The 21,895-nt window shown below is 39.3% G+C and overlaps 3 protein-coding genes across 6 annotated transcripts; 2 read left to right on the top strand and 1 right to left on the bottom strand.

Moving 5' to 3' along the window:
* Positions 1-548: 548 nt before the first annotated feature.
* Positions 549-5,782, top strand: LOC113028505 (uncharacterized). 2 transcript variants are annotated; one of them, XM_080305146.1, is made up of 13 exons: positions 549-607; positions 699-797; positions 1,643-1,802; positions 1,939-2,169; positions 2,259-2,387; positions 2,508-2,681; positions 2,959-3,119; positions 3,210-3,371; positions 3,471-3,583; positions 4,646-4,760; positions 4,926-5,024; positions 5,119-5,290; positions 5,376-5,782. In XM_080305146.1, exons 2-13 carry the CDS (start codon positions 756-758, stop codon positions 5,507-5,509), a joined length of 1,692 nt encoding a protein of 563 aa, XP_080161272.1. In that variant the 5' UTR covers positions 549-607; positions 699-755; the 3' UTR covers positions 5,510-5,782. The 2 variants fall into 2 exon arrangements, with proteins under 2 accessions (XP_080161272.1, XP_026034611.2); XM_026178826.2 differs by having other exon boundaries at positions 568-614.
* A 1,798-nt stretch (positions 5,783-7,580) lies between these two features.
* Positions 7,581-12,733, top strand: LOC113028506 (interleukin-21 receptor). Its single transcript, XM_026178827.2, has 8 exons — positions 7,581-7,799; positions 8,723-8,849; positions 8,936-9,117; positions 9,204-9,358; positions 11,143-11,320; positions 11,434-11,539; positions 11,632-11,710; positions 11,795-12,733. Exons 1-8 carry the CDS (start codon positions 7,700-7,702, stop codon positions 12,212-12,214), a joined length of 1,347 nt encoding a protein of 448 aa, XP_026034612.2. The 5' UTR covers positions 7,581-7,699; the 3' UTR covers positions 12,215-12,733.
* ube2ib (ubiquitin-conjugating enzyme E2Ib) lies at positions 12,731-19,669 on the bottom strand. Of its 3 annotated transcripts, XM_080305149.1 has the most exons (8): positions 19,079-19,214; positions 17,976-18,070; positions 17,650-17,728; positions 17,459-17,542; positions 17,060-17,132; positions 15,630-15,739; positions 14,768-14,847; positions 12,731-13,496 (listed from the first exon to the last, which is right to left on the bottom strand). In XM_080305149.1, the coding sequence occupies exons 3-8, from the start codon at positions 17,713-17,715 to the stop codon at positions 13,433-13,435; spliced, it is 477 nt and encodes a 158-aa protein (XP_080161275.1). In that variant the 5' UTR covers positions 17,716-17,728; positions 17,976-18,070; positions 19,079-19,214; the 3' UTR covers positions 12,731-13,432. The 3 variants fall into 3 exon arrangements, with proteins under 3 accessions (XP_080161275.1, XP_026034614.1, XP_026034613.1); XM_026178829.2 differs by lacking the exons at positions 17,976-18,070; positions 19,079-19,214 and adding an exon at positions 19,627-19,669; XM_026178828.2 differs by lacking the exon at positions 17,976-18,070 and having other exon boundaries at positions 19,079-19,248.
* Positions 19,670-21,895: the final 2,226 nt, after the last annotated feature.

Below are 21,895 nucleotides of genomic sequence, written 5' to 3'. Positions count from 1 at the left end.
ATGAAGAGTCGAAAGTTAAATCTAAAAATAAACAGAGAGAAAAAAAATTGCAGGCGAAAGATGTAATGAGCCAGGCTGTTGTGTGATAAATAAAAGAAAATTAAAGATGCTGGGTTTGGAACTCTTTTTAAGCTCTCCATCGCTGCGTGAAGCTGTAACCATGGCAACGCCATAAACCTGCCTGAGTTTTCTGTCAACAGCTGTGTGCTTTTGTTTTTTTGTTTTTTGTTTATGTTTATGTTTTGGGGTTTTTTTTTGGGGGGGGGGGGGGGGGGTGTCATTAACTGAATCCAAAGCGATGCATAGCAAACCTAATAGCGAGAAGCTTTGGGGGCTATCTGTGCGACTGCTGTGGCTTCCGTGTTTGTTTACGGGGTACCACATTCCTGTTTCTCTTGCCTCACGTTTCTGCTGCAGGCCTTAACATCTTCATGAAGTAGTATGGAAAGCCTGTTCAACAGGCTGCTCGTCACCCTGACTGAGCTGCCGCTGCAGTTTAAGAACATTATCCCCATTTAATCTACTTTGCCTTCTGCTGCACGCAGGTGGACAGACTGGCAGATGGAGCTGGGCGGCACAATCAAACACCCGCTTTCCGTCCTTAATTGCACGTAGTGGGTTTTTCTCTGGACACAGTCGACATTTTTTAATTGTTCTCACCTTGAGCGTTGATGGTGGACTTCATCTTTTGTTTGCAGATACTCTGATTCATCTAGTGACTGCTTCATCAGTTAATAGGGAGGTTTTACCCGGACATGGAGGAGCCCGACATACGACAACAGAAGCTGGACAACCAGGTGAAGATACAATGATTATAATTTAAATATATCTTTTATATATTCTAGTTTCCACTGGTACAAGAATCGTAATTGCAAACATTACATAGGTTTTACCATTTTGTAAAAAGCATGCAAGACTGTCACAGTGAGACTGGAGCAAACACTAAAATTTTGTCAATTGTTGCTCACAAGTACTAACATTTAAGCATAGCTTTACAAAAATAGATACATTAAAAAAAAAAATCTTTCTCCAGTTGGAAAAGGTCACAGTCTGTGTCAGAACCACCTGCTGTTTCCTGAGCTGCTAAACTTCAAGTCCCAGACACGTTTATGCTATACAGTATGCGGTTTTGATCTATTTAAGCTTTACATATATGCCCTATAGTAGTCACGTCAGCACGTAACCCATAGTAGTAAAGTACTAATCCTAAATTAAGAACTAGCAGTATTAGTGTAGTAAACTGTGAAAATGAAAATGCAGGTGCATGAGCAATCATTTAGGCTGTCCAGAATTAAAACCACTACAACTCACTATCTAACTTCCCAGAGCCCTTCCCTTAGCCTGGTTCTCCTGGAGCTTTCTTCCTGGTAAAGGGGAGTTTTTCCTTCCCACTGTTGCCAAGTGCTCGTCCTCTGACTGTTGGGTCTTTACCTTAAATATAAGCACTTTTAGGTGACTGTTGTTGTGATTTGGCAATACATAAATAAAATTGAATTCAACTGAATTCAGTTGCATGAGAGAGAAAGCAGAACATTGTTTTATTAATGACTCTCAAGAGCCCATTTGGACCATATCTATGTAAATATATTTCCATGTGTGAACACTGTGTAGAGACTGAGTTTGTCTGATGTGTGACCCACAGCGAACCCTTTTGATGAAGAAGCAGCAGAAGAAGAGAGCTGATTCTCAAATGGTGTTGACCAACCGGGACACTCGAGAGAAGAATCGAAAGCACAAAGCTGTCCACTCTGATGAGACGCCTCTGTTGATCAGCCAATCACTGAGTAGCACTTCTCTTAGTGGTTGGTGTTAGAATAATTAATTAGAATAAATCATTAAAAAAAAACTAAACATGTCTTTACAATGTGTGATTTAATTTTTTATTTTTTCATCATTTATAAATCTTTTTTGTTTGTTTGTTTTTTGCTTATTTTGAAGATCAAGTTGAGCATGCCCATGATAACCCACTGGATGTGATTACACTTGGTGAAGGTGACGCAACAGCAAATGTGGAGTTAGATGAGATGCCTGCAGAGAAGCCAGTCGTTCCCAAGAAAATGAACTTGGAGATTGACAGAGAGCCTGAGGTGAAATACGAAGGGGCCAACGAAGCCCAAGCGGAAGGGAAAAAGACAAAGAAGAAAGATGTGAAAAAGGACAAAGCCAAACGTAAGCGGTCATGTAAGAAACTGTCCCGTGCTTTGATGAACGCTGTTCGTTACAGACGCCTATTGATCAGCAACTAACTGCTTTTTCAGAGGTGGAAGAGACAGAGGAAAAGAAGAAAGAAAAAGACACGGAGAAGAAGGAGAAAAAAACAAAGAAGAAGAGCAAAGACTCTGTCGACGCACCGAAGACAAATAAGACAACCAAACAAGAGCGCAAAAGTAATAAAACAAATTCACACTTCCACTCTAAGAGCTTTGCATCTAACAAGAAAAAACCCACTTCCATTAAATTAAAGGAGCTTCACATCAAGCTTTATGCAAATGTCTGCTCTTTTACAGAGAAGAACCTACAGGAGGCTTTAACGTCTGAAGCAGTGTCAGCAGAGGTAAGCCCAGAGAAGACTAAACAAGATCAAAGTGAAGCTGAACAAGAAGAAGAAGAAGAAGAAGAAGAAGATGGGCTTCAGAGGAATGCTTCTCAAACACCTAAAAGGAAAAAAGACCTGGACACATGTGAGAGAAAAATCTGTTCTGCATGATGTCTTGATGCATTCTCAATCATCCAGGAAAGTAAATCTCCAAAAGTTGATTCTGTTCATCTGGACGTAGCGTTTTGTGGGAGAAATGTTTCGTCACTCATCCAAGTGACTTCTTCAGTCTCGACTGACGAAACGTTTCTCCCACAAAACGCCACGTCCAGATGAACAGAATCAACATCTGGAGGTATTCTGTATGATCCCCGGTTCTTTAAAGTTTTATAAAAGAACATTGTCATTGTTTATCTCCATAGCCAGATGCCAAATAAGTGACGAGAGCAAAGACGAGGAGGTCCAAGAGAAAGAGAAAAAAGAGAAAAAGTCACACAAAGCAGAGAAAACTACACGAAGTCTAGCGTCCCTGAACTCCAACTACAGGGAGAGTTCATCTACAGCCAGTGAATCTAATGAAAGAGTAAGACGTTACAGGCGCAAGAAGCAAAAACAAACAAAAAAACAAATGGAAAAGATCTCAAAAAATCATTTACATCCTTTTTCTTTTCAGCCAACTTCTCCAATATCAGTGGAAGATCTTGAGAAGTTTGCCTTACGTCCTGCTCCTAGAGATGTGACGATCCAGTGCAGGGTCACGAGGGACAGGAGAGGCATGGAGAAGGGCATTTACCCAACTTACTACCTCCACATGGAGAAAGAGGATGGAAAGAGGGTTGGTGCACTGATTTTAGCTACAGTAATTTCATTTTGCTGTCGTATTTGTGTCAAAGCATCATTCTCTCCCTCTGTTTAACCACTGTGCCACCTCTAGGTGTTTCTAATGGCGGGCCGAAAGAGAAAGAAGTGCAAAACATCCAACTATCTCATCTCTACTGACCCCACAAATCTATCCAGAGATACAAACTCCTACATAGGAAAACTAAGGTGATTTCACCATTTAAAATGAAAAAATGTAGTATGATCTGGTCTTTTGGTCTTGTGCCACAGCTCTGATCGGTTGTAACCTCGGTCATTTTCATCCCAAAATTCCTTGGAGATCTTTGGACAGCTGAACTCACTTTTTAAACCTTTTTATTTACATAGAAAATTCAGGTTTTTCATAAAAATTAATTCAGCGAGTTATAGTAAAAGTAAAGCAAAGTAAAAGTTGTGATTTTTACTTTGCTTTCTTTAAAGAATTGTCTTATCTGCAGCATTCACAGCCATGCCGACCTTTGCCACTCTCGCTGTAAGTTTGTTAAGGTAATCTGGAGGCGTTTCACACCTCCAAAGCACCTCCAGTAAGATGGATTGGCACTTCTTACATGCCATATGGTCAAACTGTTCTCATGACAGCTGAACAGAGCAGGAAAGGGTCTGCTTTATTATACCAGCTGACTGCTTCTTTGAGAGGTATGAAATATCTGCGTGGTTTTAAAGTAAACTGGCTTCAGTCGAGCAGCGTCCGTCATATATCTTGCACAGATCTCCCACTTCACCACTACCAAAGTACACACTCCTTCACATTTCCTTTATGATACTCAGAGCTCGTGTCAGGCACGTGCCCAGTTGCCTTATGTCTAACAACTGTTCCTTAACACTTCAAATGCACAGTAACCTGTCTGGCTTAGCCAGAAATCATTTGCCCTGCAATAGAATCTATGACACATGGGAGGCTCCAGCTACAGACATAAAGAACTCAAGAAAAAGCACCATAAGATTAGTGTGAGAGCACCACGAATGTGTAAAAAAAAAAAAAGCCACTGCACTCCATCTGTGATTGCTGATGTTCCAATCTGGACCAAAGTGAACTGACAGCCATCTGAAGAGTGAGCCCGGCTAATAGTTGGGGTTTAAAAGCACTTGTCACCACTCTGGCCTTTTCCCTAACAAAGATCTGCAATGCTGACTTACCGGAAAAAATAAGTGAGCATCAAAGCATCTGTGGTGTGTGTGCTAGCTCAAATTGTTTTAGATCATGATTGTGATAGGACTCATTTGTTTCAGGTCAAATGTGCTAGGTACAAAGTTCACAGTCTATGATGGAGGTGAAAACCCGGAGAAAAAACCTTTCATAAAAGAGTGTGAATCAGTGAGGCAAGAGCTAGCAGCAATTTGCTACGTAGGTACCCCACACACACACACACACACACACACACACACACACACACACACACACACACACACACACACACACACACACACACACACACACACACACATGCATGCTATTTGCAGAACAGACAAAGCTTTCCAACATGCATCACAACCATTTATCACATTCCAGGAGACAAATGTGCTGGGTTTCAAGGGTCCAAGGAAGATGACGGTGCTCATCCCTGGCATGCTGGAGAATGATGAAAGAGTGGTCATCCGGCCCAAAAATGTATAAGTAAAACATAAAACTCATTCACAGTGTTATTAAACCTGTGATAGGAGTGAATTATTTCAGATCAACTTATCTTATCCTCTTATTCCAGGACCTGGAGACTCTGTTGACCCGCCATGCAAATGGCAACACGGACAAACTGGTCACCTTGGTGAACAAATCCCCGAGCTGGAACGAACAGACTCAGTCGTACGTGCTCAACTTTCACGGACGTGTCACCCAGGCCTCTGTCAAAAACTTCCAGATCATCCACCCTGACAATGGTAGGGCGACTTATTGTCCGTCTCTGAATAACCACTGGAGAAACGATTTGGCTCATTAACTTCAATGCCCTCCTGTTTTTTCCAGAGGACTACATCGTGATGCAGTTTGGCCGCGTAGCTGAGGACGTCTTCTCGATGGACTACAGTTTCCCTATGTGTGCCCTGCAAGCTTTTGCCATCACCCTCTCATCCTTTGATGGCAAGCTGGCCTGCGAGTGAGCGATGCTGGTGTGCCTCAAGTGCTTAAAGAGATCCCCACACAGGATCAGTTTTCATGTTCTGTATCCTGCCGGACTGTAACACTAACATATACATTTAATATGCCACAGACATCAGAGGAGACTTATTTTATAGGGCTGTTTACTATTTTATCACCACTGTTAAAATAAGGGTTTACTTTCATATTTCTCAGATGTGCAAAGAACTTTTCAAATGTGAAAGATTACCATGTGAAAACTACCCATTAAATATTGATTAACAGCATTAACAGTATTAAAAGTGTGCGAAGAGTCATATTTAAAATATTTAATCGTTCTCTATGTTTACTTAATGAATTTTATTATTTAAACATTACATTGCTGATATTTTCCGTGACAAAAAAAGCCCACAGTGTTATCAGCCTGTGGACTTTTCCATTAACTTGATTAGTACAACTTTTGCAGCTTCAATCAGCCTCTCAGATTTGTATCAGTGTGATTACATGTGACATCTCTAGCTGTTTGCTATCATCTCAGAGTGTTTATCACGAAAAGGAAACTTTTTTTTTTTATCAAAGTACTAAAAACAGAGGAAAAAAACTGTATCAGATGTAGAAGAACTGCAGCACGTTGCAGATTTCTCTTCTTGCACAATATAAAGATTCGAACACTAGTTCCATCCCAGGACCATCACCATTGCTGATCTCAAGCAAGTTTTAATGCTGCTTAACAGGAAAAAGGGGGGGACAGAAGTCATTTGGGTTTCAGTTAGTAAAAATAAGCCTCAGTTTCGTTCTGTGGTAAAGTAAGACGATCGGAGGTAAACAGGTATTTTTGAAACCTAACCTCTGCAATCGCATTTATACATTGCCATTCTGTGTTTATTCATTTCCTGTTGAAATGGTATTATAGCGCAAAAAAATGTTTGCGGGTATTCCCATCACAATATCTACTAATACTTGCTGCAGCATACTTCACAAGTAAAGCAGGCGATGCATTATGTAACTGGGCCCTCAGGCCGTAAAAAAAAACACGAGTGCATGATGAACGAGACACATCCAGCTAAAGTGAGATTCAGTCTGCTAGAGTGTGTTTACACATTTGTAAATAAACAAAATCATGAACCCTAGAGGAAGCCGTGAAACTCACCATCAGCTCTTATCTTTTGTAACATCTTTCACCAAAGGCGTACACAACCCCAATTTCAGCTAATCTGCTCTCAGTGCATGTTGCACAACACCCTTGCAGGTTGCACAATAATTAGCATACTCTAATATCAGGTTACTTGTTGAAGTAATAATAATAATGATATAGAAAGTGCTGTGGTGGCTTAAAGGTAGATTAAGGCATGCAAACTTGGACTGCGTGGCTTTTTGCTGTCTAGATTCCACAGGAAGAGCACGTAAATGTACTGTTTTCTGTAAATATGAATAAAACAACTCAGGAATAAATAGCAAAGAAAACCTACTTTTAAAAAAATATTATATGAAAGTCAAAAGATGTTGATGTGCAGTATACAAAAGGTAAAAATCTTAATCCTGTTTAGACATTTACAGCCAATGTGCAGAAAATGTTAACACACAAATATGTGTTTAGAGGTGTGTTTTAAATCTGTGTCCCTAAAGCAGATGAATGTCTGACAGAAATGAGTGGATATCTTACGCTGTAGGTTTAGAGCTCAGTGAAAGGTGTTTATATAGTCATTTCTGTCACATGGCATCTCAGGCTTCATCGTTTTTGCAGCTTATCAGCTCATCAGTCATTCAAACTGAGTTTGGATGATAAGACGGCTGTGTCTTCCAGCTTTGTGCCCATTCAGAAAGTTACTACATGAAGTAACCTTAAAACTGTAGATGCACCTCAGCAGGTGGGCTGTGGAGCATCTCGGCCCAAAGCACTTCACCTTATGCTTCCTCTAAACAAGCTAAACGGGCTCTGGTAAAGATTTCATGACAATTGCAAACAAGTGCACAGTCAGACAGACTGTAATATGAAACACTGCTAGGTTAAACTCTTTTCACACGCTTTCATAAACAGCTGCTCTCTTTAAAAAGCACATCCTCTCCCACCAGTGACAATGATAGTGGTGAGTGACAGCTATCTGTGTGAGAAGCCTGAGCGGTTACGCCTCTCAGTCTGCGTTTAAAACCCGCTTTACAAAAGAGTCAGGACAGTATGACTCAATCTTTGGGCTGAGCTGGCGTCTGGTGCGATGGATTGGCATCCACCCCTGAGGATGAAGGCGACGCTGCTGATTGTGTTCCTGCTCAAATCTACCAACATCGTCAGGCTACATGGAAGTCCATTAGCAGGTTATAATTCTTACTTTGTTTTTTTGTTTTTCCGTCAGATAAAAGACAATTGTACAGCTGTAAAATGTAAGTGTAAGAGCTTTAAAGCACTAGATGTAACAACACTAACGCAATAACGGCTAGATTAAATGGCTAAATGAGCTTAAGCTCTCAAATGAGGTTCTTCATTATACAATAAAGTGACAAACTATTTACTGTTTTTGTGCATTTCACCCTAGTTGCTAATCTACAACAACCATGATACATCAAAAGCAGCACTTAAATGATGTTTTGAGATGCCTGGATCTATGTCGTTGTACAGGTTGTCCATTATTTTGCTAAGTCCATCTCCTGGTGCTCATGCCGTCATGTCAAATTGCCCTTGAGAAAGACACTGAACCCCAAAACGTTGATCAGCCAGCAGCTCAAGTCATGAATTGTGTGCACTCAAAAAGATAGAAAAGTATTATCAAAGTGCAAATCATCATGATTCAGTTGCTTCAAGCAATAGGGACTGTGTAAAAATGCTTTCTGAATAATTCTGAAACTTCCTGTTGGTTCTTCGCTTCTAATTGTTTGCTTTCTTGGCAGAGGCAGAGAAGGTAGCGCAAAGGGGGGAAAAATAGCACTAGTATTAATGCACGTTTGTAAGAGCTGCACTTGACTTGTTGATCTGATACTGACACCTGATCTATGGTTTTAGCTCTCTTTAGATTAGAACATTAATCACACTGCAGATCTCATTGTCTCTCATATAAACACAATTTCAGTGTATATATAGGCCAGTCATGAGTGTTTTAAGCTATTACAATATAATTCTATTCTGGACTGGCTAGCACATGCTTATTCACTAACAGTCTTGAGTTAAACATGGACTTGAAATGTTTCTACTTCATTTTGTTTTGCTCTGTAATCATAACTATCTTTTCTATGGGGTTTCCTAGGAGCGGACTACAATCTTCACTGTGTCAATGATTACCTAACCACCGTCTACTGCTCCCTGAACATCACTCCATCAGAAAACACCTCAAACAGCAACAGCTCCTACTGGCTCATTTTTACAGACTTCGAGTGAGACTCTTTTTACTAACGCATTTAAGAATGATGGGTCACCTTTAACGCCATGCACCTTATTGCTGCTTCTCTTTTTCTCACAGAACGTACAAGTGCATGCTGACACACACCAAAGAGAACTATTTCTGCACATTTACAACATCGCCCGATAATGACGATACGTTTGCAGATTTAGAAGTATACAAAATCTCACTTTGCCACGACCCAAATGAGGAGTCTGAAACCTGTGACGTGCTAGATGAACAGTACCTACCTGTGCACAACAGTAAGCAGCGTAATGATCATCTGTGTTGGCAGGACTCATAAATGTATGAATTATTGTTTTTTAACAGTCACACATCTTCTTATCAGTTAAACCAAACGCACCGTGCTGCCTCTCAGTCAGCCACAACTCAAGTCACCACCACTTTGGTTGGAAAAGCACTTACGAGAATTATACCAGCTTCACTGCTCTGCCCAACAACCTGGAGTATCAGCTCCATTACTACAAGAGGGGAGAACATAAGGTATGCTTCAGCTAATCAGCAGGAATGACAAAGGGTAAAACTGAATGGTAAAAATCTACAAATGAAAACCTGTTTTTTATGTTGTGAGGTAAAAAAAAACCCCACAGTTTTCCAAATGTAATAATATAAATAAGAATAAAAAATTGAAATCTTCTATACTTTCTGGTAAATATCTAGTTCTAAACTGAGATGTCAAACAGCTGCAGTGTTTTTATCTGCTAGTGCTGTGGGTGTTAGCTCAGTGTGGCGACAGTTTGCGGCAGAAACTGTGAATTTATTCAAGCTGAAGGCATTTTACACCGCTTGTTGATCTGATTCTGTCTCTGTGAGCACAAAGATTCAGGTTATACCTGTTGGCAAGTTGAGGTTTGTATTAAATAGAGCATTGCACGAGTTTTCACACTTCCACAGTTCCTCTACATGCTGGGACTTGCTCGAGTAAAAACTCTAAAAGTGAATTAAAACAGGGCATTTAACCATCTGACACAATCAAACAGAGGTTTTACACATTTTATATGCAAACAGCTCCATCGAGTAGTGCAGTCATGTCAAACACATCTTACAACATTAGGCAGAGTAGTGAAATTCCCCTTTCTGTTGGTGTAAAGTTTAACTGTACGTTTCATCTCGGCGATATCTCAATGTAAGATAAAGAAGTGCAGTTTCAAGTGTTTGTCTCGGTTTTTCTACATGATAAAGAAATGCTGCTGGAGTAAGTGAAAAATCTGTCAGCACGACTACAGAAAAAGTTCTGGTAGTTCATTGCCCAAACTGTCCTGTAATTTTAATAGAACAATTTTGTTATTTCAAATGAAATAAGAAATAATTTAAAGAGAAAAAGAAATGAGAAAAGAAACAGTCGTCTTTATAGTAGTTAGCAGAAAAAACAGGAAAGTGAAGGAAAGTTTCTCTTATTTAATTGCTTATCTGTTACTAACAGCTATAATAATACAATTAAAAGTTCAAAAATTATCCCCTCCTTTACAAGTTCCAAAACCATCTACTGGGCCAGATTTGAGTTTTTGCCGACCGGACTCCAGCACGCAGGGTCTTTTTTTTTTTTACACCCTATTTTTCACCCTCTCTTGCATATAAAAGATCTCTGGTTCAAATCTACATTCAGGGTGTTGCATGCTGATGTGCTCCAAATGATGGTCCCTAGGCCTGGATAAATGTGTGTCAGAGATAAATCTGGGAGACAGAAAGCAGCCAAAAATTTTGTCTTCAGTTTTTTTTTCTTCTATTAAAGTAAAATGTGTCAAAATCTGCTATTAAAAAACTTACACCATTCAAGGCAGACCATAAGTACTGGGACACTTAAGTTTAGTAAATGAATGGGTAAACAGGTCCCTGAATGGGAGCATGTGTTACCAATTTTCGGCCTTTTTCTCTAAATTCTCGGAGTCTTCTTGTATTATGTTCTGTAGATGATCACATATTTAAAGGTTTTACGACTTCTTTTTATTAGGCCGAAATTGTTCCAAAATTTGGGGCATGAAATAATATAAAGGCTAATTTACACCATTGAGGCCTGCTCTCAAAAACTAAACTAGTGTTTAAAGTTAGTTTTGAGAACGTGCAGGGCCAGTAAGGAGCGTGACGTCATGTGGTTGGTAGGTTGCGGCTCGTAGATTTACATTAGTTTATCTAACTAGTGACAGAATCGATACTCTTGTGGAAAATGATGACACTAAACCTGCAAATAAGTTTATAAAGAAGAACAGAACAGGGCATTTCTGTCTTCTGAAAATTAATGGGATGCTTTTATGTTTTATTTCTTTCAGGTAAAAATTCGTGAAATTAGCACACAAAGTACGGGTATTTCTTTGGAAGATCAGAACTTTGAACCAGACACCGAGTATAGTGCTAGAGTACGGTCCATTCCCAATAAGGCTACGTACCAAGGCGAGTGGAGTCACTGGTCTGATGAGGCTCACTGGAGGACTAACCCTGCTGCGGATGGTGAGTCTCAATAAAAAAAGAAAGCAGCTAGATTTAGATAAAACAATCATAAGCAGAAATAGATTTCTTGGATTTCTTCTGCTTCAGTATTTTCTATTGTGTTCCCCACACAGGTTTGTCAACGCGCATGTTCATTTCTGAAATGTGTAAGAAGGTGCTCATTCCCATCTGTGGGCTGGTGCTATTCGTCATACTGATCTGCTACGCTCCTGTTAAAAAGTAACGTTATATCATGTAAAGCCTCACTTCACAAAACATTAAGTTTCATATAAAGTCATTTTTGTACTATATTGCACTTTCTATGCTCACAGGTGGAAGCAAAATGTATTTATCCCAACTCCGGCTCCCTATTTCCACACCCTGTACAGTGACTGCCAGGGAGATTTCAAGGTAAGTTCAGCTTTTCATGTAAAAAACAGAAAAAAAAGTCCCAAACTTAATGTCATTAGGATGTAACTGACCTTGTGATTGCAGAGCTGGGTGGTTACGCAAGAAAACACAGCAGACACGCTAGAAAAAGAGGAAACGCTTCAGATCGACACCTTGACAAAGTGTGCAGAAGTCCAGGAGGATGACTGTCGTCCACCCCACTTTGACCAGCACGTGATGGAGGGCAGCTCCTACAGCAACATAACTCCTTCGGTCTGTGATACCACTCTCCTGGGCGTCCCGTACGCTGTGAGCACCATGATTCCACTCTCAGCTCAGGGGAGCCCAATGAACAGCCTGGTTCTAGACTCCCAATTAGGGAGTCCTTCTGGAGACTCGGGCTGCTGGCTCTGCAGTGACACGTCCCTAGAAAGGGAGCCTCCCTGGTACTGCAATGAGTACTGCACCCTGAGTGCTTTCCAGCAGTCCAGTTCTATCCTGGCAGAGCACCATGGGAGCTTGTAAAAACAAGTCTTGCCCAACAGGGATCAACTCAAGAAAGCTTGAAAGTTGTCATGAAAAGGAACATTTTTCCACTGGACGGAGTAGTCCACGTTACGATTCAGTAGCTAATAGAACCTGTAGCAGAAATAACTCATTTTATCAGTCCTTCTCGTTGTGGGGTAATTTTGACATGCTCTTCTTTATAATGTTACTTCAGTTTATTGTTAATTCTGCGCATTAAGCTATAAATAGTCCTCTTGAGGGCCCACCACAGGATTTCAATCAGGCTGTGGTCTAAACTTCTGGGCCATTGCGGCACCTTGAATTTTTTTTTCCTTTTTTTACAGATTTTATGTAGCATTTAGTTACATGTTGTCCATGTACTACTTCACTGATGTTTTTATCTTTTATGCACAGTCCAAACCTGTCTGGAAACAGGGTGAAAGTCTTATTTTGTGACTCATCCGTTTTGTTTCTGCATCACTGAAATGCAAGATGAACTTCTGTGTATATTCTGCTCTTAATAAAGAAAATACATTATGTAGAAAGGTTTATTAAGCCAACACATACATGAACAAAGCACCATATAACCTTAAAGTCTGATACAGAAGTAAGCCTACCTGCCTCAGTCACTGTGGCCATTTTTATTTATAGCAAACACTCTGAATAACAAAAAGACAGCCAAGGCAGCAGAATCTATTGTATATTACAGCATGCTGAATAGAAAACCTGGGAAAGAGAATTAGACAGAGCCATCTAGAGACACTAGTGAGATACAACAGTATAAAAGTGCCATTCATTATACAGCAGTTGAAATACTGACAATGAAGTAAGCTAAATTTTACATTAAATTTATGGAAAATAAAGGAGGAAACAAAAAGACCCTGTGAAAGAGCAAAATAAAACAAAACGACATTTTCTTCCTTGAAATATTGATGACAGTCAGCTTGCATGGGAGTTGATGAAACCGGTACCAAGCTGTGTCCCTTGCACGACATAAGACAATTATTGTTTAAAAAGAAATTACCTGGGTGCTGACGCACCCATTCCCTCCCAGCATTATGCGCCAACCGGCAATTAAGAACAAAAAAAACTGATAGGTCAGAGGAGAACGGATGGCACAGAATGTGGAGTTTAAATAGAAGTCTTTAAGCAAGTCCCGATGTGAGAGGAGCACATTCATAGAGAGACTGAGCCGGGAGGTGATTCTTGTTAAACCCATTCCTTCCGTCTTCGCCCTTACGAGGGGGAGAATTTTTTGGCTTGTGCTCGAACTCTTTTTTCATATTCTACTCTGTTTTGGCTGAAAAGACATTAAAAACAAAACAAACAGAAACAACAGTTATTACGACTGCTTACTCAAAACAGGCACAGCATGCTGCTCAAAAAGTAAACATCTTTAATCAGTCAGTGGAAAACCCTAGAAGTTCATGTGTGATACAGGAGTTTTTGAGACCTCTACATCAATGAGATTTCTTTTTAAACCGTTAAACTCCTCTTATGTGTTTTAAATCGTCAGAAGGTTCAATAAAAACTCCTGCTTCAAAAACATTGAATTTTTAGGGTTCAGGTTTTACAGGGTTAAGATCTCATGTGTACTTTAAAATAGGTAGACGCTTCACAAGCTTAGTCCCCAGAGACACACCCAATAAATAAATGAATAAATAAATAGTTTCCTGTGCTAGTTATAAACTTAAAATAATATGAGGTGCAATCTGAAAATTCTTATTTAAATTTGGCCTTTGTCCACTCTGCATTCCTGTGTTGCTCTATACTGCTCAGACCGCTTTGACCCCACTGTGGAATTCCCCATTTTGACCACCTGCAGGTGCAAATCTATGACGTGTGCTGGATCATCTCCAGGACAACCTTTAAAAGTTCATTCTCATGAGAAAGTTGTTACAGTGCCAAATCTGGCAAGTGGTGCAGGTGGCTATGATTGTGTTGGCGTAGTTAAAAAACACAACTGACACACATATCAGACCGTGTGCACTAAATGTTCTCCCTCAGATGCCTCGAGACATTAAAGTAGAACTCCGTATTAAGAGTCTGACCCAAGGGGGCAAATTCACTGTGGATGTTGGGTGAAAAACGAGGGGAATGATGAAGCCAGAGAAAAAGTTGTCATCAAGTCTGAGGTTCACTGAGTGGATTTAAAAAAAAAAAAAAAAAAAAGAAGTGAAACACCATATTATAAAAAGCCCTCCAGTGCACACAGAAAAAGTCTGATCCCTCTATATTTCTGCATGAAGATGTACATATTTAAAGATTTGTATGAATGCTATTTTTTTTTTTTTAAGAACCCCGTCTTAGTTATCACTAATAATAATTCTGCTCTTGTGGGCATATAAATTAGTAAATAAACAGCCATGGTCTACATTGCTTTCCTTTCTAAAACCATGTTGGTTTCAAATTCAAGTAAATCTAATCAACAGTTATTTGGTTTAAATAATTATTCATTTATTGTAAAACAAGACCTCCAACTCCCACTTAATTAATAATTTGCCCTAAGATGTCAGTGGCCTTACATTTGTGAATAAATTGCTGGTTTCATGTGAATTAATCGTCACTCACCAGTAGATCGTGTAAGCCTCTGCTTGGGCTGGATCCTGGATATTTGGCTCATTTAGCAGTTCCTGGATACCTAATAAGATCTACAAGATAAAAATGAAACATTTCAGAAATTCACCAGGTTGGGATGCTTCTCTGAAGGCTCCTTAATATCAGTCAACTTAATACTGAGTGCACATACTTTATGCAACACTGCTCGCTCCACATAATAGTCATGATTGACTATTGCTAAACACTGAATACAAATTGTGATGCAAATATTTTAAGCTTATGGTTTGACTCTCGATTTAGCGTTGTGCTTCTCTGCCTCTCAGGCACAATAGAAACAGGCGTACATCACACTTCACTGCCCATCGAGACTCGTCTGCTTTATAAGTGTGTTTGTTAATCTGGAGGACTGTCATGTCGCCAATTTACAGCTGAGCTTTTCTTCCCTTAAAAAATTAAAAAAAAAACAACAATTTGGTGACAAATGTAGCCACTTTGTGTACAATCCTTGGTTAGGAGATAGGCATTCAGTAGACAGGTGTGAGGAGTTACAAAACAAACTTACTGTGTGATTATTTTACATGTAAACGTGGCTTAAAATGACAGCACGGCCACCGTCTGTGCTTCATGACCAACATTATTAAAATATCACCCAGCCTGAAAGCTAAGCGAGGGATTCAAAAGCCTACGTGTCTCGTTTTCCTATCAGCATCAAAAAATTTGACTGATTACCTGATAAACTTAGATAAGGTTCCAGTTTAGAAATGTCATCTTAAAATCAGAAAACATCTGGAACTTTAAGAGACCATGTGAACACACTCACGCTCTTAGGCTTTAAGGTCATTACTGTAGATGAAATTCACTTTACAACACAAACCTGCTTTATTGTGATGGCTGGTCTCCAGTCCTTGTCCTCCTCTAGTATCGATAGGCAAACTGTGCCTGATGGATACACGTTTGGATGGAAGAGTGGAGGCTCAAATTTACCTGAAAGATGGCAAAATGTTAAGTGGGCTTTATGTTTCAGGTATATTATACATACCAAACAAAAGGGGTTAGACTACTAAAGTCACTGCGTGCCCAGACTGAACTGTTCCACTGAAGACAGCAGCGTCTGTTGTTTACACAAACAGTGCCTTTAGGTCATTTTAATTTGACATTCAGACAACGTGGAGCTCGTGCTGCAGGATTAGAGCCGGTGTAAGCCACGGTGCTCTGGCCTTGTGTGGCAGGTAAGTACGGTAGTGTTTTGAGACACACAACAGGAATCTGCTACTTGTTTGTAAGCAGTTTTTTACCATCAATTTACAACAATATCAGGTCTAAAAATCAATCAACTGGCAAAAATCTTGCACAACCCGTTTAAAAGGAACAGCAAATGACGCATGCATGAAAGCATCTATTGGCCGTGACCCTGAATTAACACCAAAATTACAGCAACATTGTTATATCGCCAAGCTTCCTCAGCTCCAACATGCTTGCTGCACTACTTAAATGGCTTTAATAGCGCTGCCAAATTAAAATAATTAGAAGAGAAAGTCTGTATTTGCTCTGCTGCGTAAAGGTCAAGCAAAGGTTATTCTGGAGTTTTTCCTAAAGAGCAGAATTTTTCATGTAACCCAAAGAGATTAATCACAGCCACTGGAATAAAGACACTTTAACCAGTTTCCACTGCTGTTTATATAATAACAACAAAAACATGAAGCTGCTTAGATTTCTATCATTAAAGTTGAAAACTCGACATTTGTAATTATCCCACAAAGACCAGAAAACAGTCATGTATTCAACCAATCACAGCCGAGGTGTCGAACATCCCCAGCACTGCTAAGCTTCAGTTTGACAGCTTAAACACAGGTTTCCAAAGGATTACTGCACTAACCTTAAATTAAAACCTTTGGCTTTAAATCAGCCTCTTTCTCATTACCATAATAAACTAACATGTCTGAAGAGATTCATCATTCAGTGCTGCCAAATGTTGATGAGAGGAAGCCTTAATTAGCTTTTAAAGACAGTTTACAGATGTGCCGAGTAGGCTGGAGGATGCCCATGAGCCTGCACTTTTCTGTTCCATTTCAAACCATCAAAACTTAAAAAAATAAATAATTAACTTGATCTGACTGTAGATAAACATAACCAAGTTTGTACTGGCATACAAATTGTATCTGATAATGCTAAAGGCTCTTGAAAATATGGGAACTCTACTATGCTCCAGGTTTTACTTCCAAATAGATTTCCCAAAGCATCTGCAGGCCAAAATGATAGCTAGTGTATTTGTCATATTTACAGGCTGAATGCACAGCAACTCACATTTTGGAGGTGAAGACGGATAGTCGTCCTTGAACAACATGCGCAGCTTGAACAGGCCTCCTTCCCACGGAGTCTGAGGAGAGACGATCATTAGATCAATTTAGAAACAGAAGGCTACATCACTGACTCTTAAAAGTTACTACTACTACTACTACTACTACTACTACTACTACTACTACTACTACTACTACTACTACTACTGCCAGTCAAACTGTAAAATTATTTTTAAAACTTATCATGGCTCAATTTGTTTTGGGTTGTTTTTGCAGAGCAATTACTCATACAGTATGCTTTACATCCACTACAGTATTCTCATTGTCCTAGAAAGACCATTGAGTCTTTTTTAATTATGTAAAACAAATCTACTCGGCATGCAAACAAATCTATGAAACACATTACCCCCTTTTTGCCAGGAATAGCACATTCCCAATTCATGAGATTCATGGTTCCATCCGGGTTTTTTGTCGGTACCGCAACAAATCCCTGGGAAGAGTAAGAGTTGAAATTTGAAAGTCTGTTAGAAAGCAAACACTTTCTAACCAACACTCAGGCAGGCTTTCATCGCACGGATCTCGTGAGCCAATACTTACAAAAGGATGGTCCTTCCGCCATGCCTTGCGCTCCTGGGCAAGCCGGCTCAATGCAATGCCTGACATGATTTGTGGACTCCTGCAAAGAAAGAGGGTCAGGTTGATTAGAAACCCAAACATCTGGCTGTCCTGTCTTCTGAAACGAATAGCTCTTTAGCTTTCCTTTGTTTTAAAGATAATAACAATAATAAAAAAACAATTTCCTTAGTATTCTAATTCGACATGTTTAAAGTTTTAGGCAGCTAGTCGAAACAATTTAACCTAAATCATACTCTAGAATGACCATTAGCTGCAGCCAAATTTTGAAAAACTGAAAGTTTCCATACTGTAAAGAAACCAAGAGGGCATCCAGTGTTATTACAGAGCATCAGTAGTTCAGGTCCTTTTCCAACTGGTTTAAGTTATGAGCCCCCTCCCTACCCTACTCCAAAAAAACAAAGTATTGTGATATTAACATTTCTCGTGTGTGAAATCACACGGACACGACGTACAACATTCAACCTGTTTATGGCGCATATTAATTTTGGTACTTTTCTGACTTGCATCGAGTCACATACCCAACCGTGTTGCCAACTAGCGTCGGTGGCAATTAGGATGCTGCATAGGAATGTCTATAAACGCTAAACACTGAAGCTAATGACAACGAGGTAAAGCAACAAAACAATGCTAGTGATTAAAGACCACCGCAATTTATCAGTACGAGACAAACGGACTTCATCATAAACTGATGTTCTAGTATGCAAGCTAAACTGTTTTTATTGGCCTCGGGGCGTGTGTGTGTGTGTAAAAGTACAGCTTATTTCGACAAGTCTGCGACGCTAAAAGGCTAGCCAAGTTAGCCGGTGGAGATAACCGCTCCAGAGGAAGAAAAAAAAAATTCTACCATTTTCTACCGTTTCCGCGACCAGGGTTTTAAAGCTAAAAAGGGGATCCATGAAGATCTTACTCATTATATGTTTGCTGAACTTCGGCGTGACGTTGCCGTCAACAGACACTTTGACAAACTGACAATCAAAGCTATTTGATTAGCACGCTAGCCGGTTAGCTTCACAAGCTAACTCATGTGCGCCAGAATGGAGCTACATCCCAACAGGCGCTGGCGCTGTTAGCGTCTGACACGGCCTGATGCAGCACAAAACTGCGCAATTGCACTTGATTTCGAAGACAATTTTTGGATGGGAGAAGAACGATCACTTGCTCTCTTCTAACGCATAATAATAGCAACTGCCTTGTAGAAACAGGGGTGTGAGATTTTCCACCGGGATGAACCACATCATTATCTTTTAAAGAATAGGGACAAAGAACGCCAGAGCTAAAATGCGCACATTTATGCATTACCAAACTAGCGAAAATGGCGCAAACTGAAGCGGGTAAAATGTAATAATACACGACAAAAATGAACGTTTCCGCGTTCAGGGTGTACTCCTACCTTTCAGTATGGCTGCACTGGCTCTAGTAATTAAGCGAAATGAATTAATCGTGCTCAAATCCCGTTAAACCTTGTAAAGTTTCCCTCCTGAAAAACCACCCGCTCCGTCTCGAGCCAGAGACAGCGATGCTAAACACTCATCCGTCCTTTACTTCCGTCTTTGCTTAAATACCTCTTGGAAAATCGGACTGCGCATTTCTCTTTCGGGGGTTTAATATTTTGAATGTATTTCTTCACCTGCCCTGGGTTTAGCCGAAAGAGTTTCCCGAACTAGTCGTTTATTAGCTTTCATTTAATTCGAGCAGCCTAGCTGCCGTTGTTAGAGCGCAGTGCGTTAGAAAAACTGTTATTTAAGTTTATGTCGATGGGGAAATTCTACCTTTGCGGTTCGTACTCTTCGTTCAAGCGCCGTTTATGTTATCAAAAAAAAATGACAAAGGTTCAAGTGAAAATATGATACATTATTGCAAAGTATAGAAGATTACCTGGGATTTTTTTTTAAACACTTTATAGAAAATACAAATCAAAAATCTTTTCTAATTTCATACCCAAGTAAGCCGCGTGGTCTTAAACCCAGACGGATTTCTCTCTTCTGTAATATATAATCTTTGGGTGCCTTAGACTAAAGCCCATTAAACCTACGACTGTCAACGAGATTAAAATATTTTATGCGCAGTTACCAAAGAGTTAAGATGAGCGATACGTCTAAAAGACCAATTTCGGATAATTTAATTTTAGGTATAAACGAAAACTTTTCCCCCCCGTCGTCTATATTTATACAGGCATATTTTTCGACTACTCAACGACAACTATTCCTTTCGTGACTCGACTCAAGAGGTCGCCATTATCACATATTACGATTTGTTGTCGCCACTTTATCCATTCATTGCTATAGTTTGCAAAAGTTTAAGAGCACGGTGCTTTTAATTTTTTTATTTATATATATATATATATATATATATATATATATATAAATAAATAAAAAATTTTTCTTCTTTTTATTTTTTCCTTTAAATTATAGTAACTTCGAAGAGCCAGAAGATAAATAATAAAAAAAGACAGATATGAATGACAACATTTTATTGGGTTTACCCTATGCAAGACCATATAGATCTATCCCCTTAACCGTCATACTCAGTTTGTATATTTTTAACATTGCATAAGATCATATAGAAGTGATCTATGTAGTGATATGAGAACCTTATTAATGTAACTGTTAAGATCGAGGAAAAATGACACATTCATTCCCTCTGATTACAAGTGTGATCATCATCATCAGTCATGCATTACAGTGATTTGTGGTTTATGACTTGAATGCAAAACAAACTGGGCACTTAAAAGGATCAGGCTACACATTTGATAAGTTTGTCCATCACATAAAAGATTATCCCAGATTCTAAACCAGACAACCTGTCTGAAGGGCATTCAATGTAATGTAGCTGCTCAAGTAGAGGGGGCGTTGAACACTTCTGAACAGAGCATTTTAAATGAGATTACAACCAAACCAAGCAAATCAAACACAAAAACACTTAAAAAAAAAGGTCTCAAAAGAGACTTGTATAAACCTTAGCTCTTAGCCTACGCAGATACATTTCATCAAATTTAAGAAGAAAGGGGGCGAAAGCAAGATTGTCTGCAACGCTCAAGCACTGGCTGTTAAAAATGGATGGAGTATCTCAACATTTGTCAGCATGTCAGAGTGAATATTAGCTTATGGGGAGTGCTAGTTGCCATTGGTGCGGTCACACAAGTAGGTGTGTGAGGGAGTGCAAGACGGTAAATAATCGGAAGGCTTCAGAATACTATAGCAAATGTAAACATAGCCTAGCTCTGGCAGGAAATCCAGTCTACTCTGATTGAACCTCTTTGCAGATCTCAAATTTTGCACTTTAAAAGCCCTTGTGTGTGTGTGTGTGTGTGTGTATGTATATATATTTCTATATTTAAAAACATGCATCCATACTCGTTTCCTCCCGACAATATAAAAACGGTCTTAAGTCGAGTGTATACGTGTGAGTAAATGGAGGTTTGTGTGTCGTTAACAAGTCTATATGTACAAAGTGTGCCAGCATTAAGAAAAGTTACTCATCCCTGACACTAAGATCGATGTGTTCAATACACATAAGACATTGGATTTTGGTCACCGGGAGAAGAGGGGAAAAAAAGGCAACACTAAATGATAACATGTGAATGAAATATCCAACCTATCAAAACCACACATCAAAACCTGAAAACAACTTTCTATTTAAAAAAAAAAAAAAAGTGTTCTAAAAGGCAGTATTTACATTACCAGCATTACAGGCTGTAAGCAGTGTGCACAGTGTTTCCCACTGTAGTGCTTGTAATGCTGTGTATGAAAATCTACACAATTAAAAATAAAAATAACAGCTAAGAAATCTTATCACACTGCAAGAAAAAAAAATAATACATTTTTGTTTTTGTTTTTCTGAAACGTAACAGTCAACTTCATAGCCAGCCAAGTATAGCTTTGTTATTGGTTATCAAAACATGTTCCAGGCATGTTGTCAGTGAAAGACGCCTTACAGAGTATCTTTTTTTTCCTTGTTTAGTTTTTTTAAACCCCAACTCCGAAATCTCTAGTCCTGTACAAACGATGCAAAAAACAGAAGCCAAGGTTTTCTCGTTTTTTTTGTTTTGTTTTTTTAAAGATCCAGTATAAACAACTTCCACCTGAAGCTGTGTTTTCTATACAGTGTACAAAACGTGCAGTTTTCCTAAGAGTTAAATATTAATATTGAATTTGGATTATTTACATGAAAACAAAATCTTGATATGAACAAAGTCCTTCACCGCTGC

Source organism: Astatotilapia calliptera, chromosome 8 (assembly GCF_964374335.1).
Source record: "Astatotilapia calliptera chromosome 8, fAstCal68.1, whole genome shotgun sequence".
Lineage (NCBI taxonomy): Eukaryota > Metazoa > Chordata > Actinopteri > Cichliformes > Cichlidae > Astatotilapia > Astatotilapia calliptera.
The sequence above is the reverse complement of the archived record's forward strand: the minus strand, read 5'-3'. Positions and strand labels throughout refer to the sequence as shown.

What these genes read in the sequence shown, in the direction of transcription:
- LOC113028506 (XM_026178827.2), top strand. Translation starts at nt 7,700, where the DNA reads ATGGATTGGCATCCACCCCTGAGGATGAAGGCGACGCTGCTGATTGTG. An exon ending in CTCATTTTTACAGACTTCGA is followed by an intron (nt 8,850 to 8,935) that starts GTGAGACTCTTT and finishes TTTTTCTCACAG; the next exon opens with AACGTACAAGTGCATGCTGA. An exon ending in GACTAACCCTGCTGCGGATG is followed by an intron (nt 11,321 to 11,433) that starts GTGAGTCTCAAT and finishes TTCCCCACACAG; the next exon opens with GTTTGTCAACGCGCATGTTC.
- ube2ib (XM_026178829.2), bottom strand. Translation starts at nt 17,715, where the DNA reads ATGTCAGGCATTGCATTGAGCCGGCTTGCCCAGGAGCGCAAGGCATGG. An exon ending in TCCGTCTTCACCTCCAAAAT is followed by an intron (nt 15,740 to 17,059) that starts GTGAGTTGCTGT and finishes GCCATCTTTCAG; the next exon opens with GTAAATTTGAGCCTCCACTC. An exon ending in CAGCCATCACAATAAAGCAG is followed by an intron (nt 14,848 to 15,629) that starts GTTTGTGTTGTA and finishes TTTATCTTGTAG; the next exon opens with ATCTTATTAGGTATCCAGGA.
- LOC113028505 (XM_080305146.1), top strand. Translation starts at nt 756, where the DNA reads ATGGAGGAGCCCGACATACGACAACAGAAGCTGGACAACCAG. An exon ending in GAAAAAAGACCTGGACACAT is followed by an intron (nt 2,682 to 2,958) that starts GTGAGAGAAAAA and finishes TTATCTCCATAG; the next exon opens with CCAGATGCCAAATAAGTGAC. An exon ending in TCCTACATAGGAAAACTAAG is followed by an intron (nt 3,584 to 4,645) that starts GTGATTTCACCA and finishes CATTTGTTTCAG; the next exon opens with GTCAAATGTGCTAGGTACAA.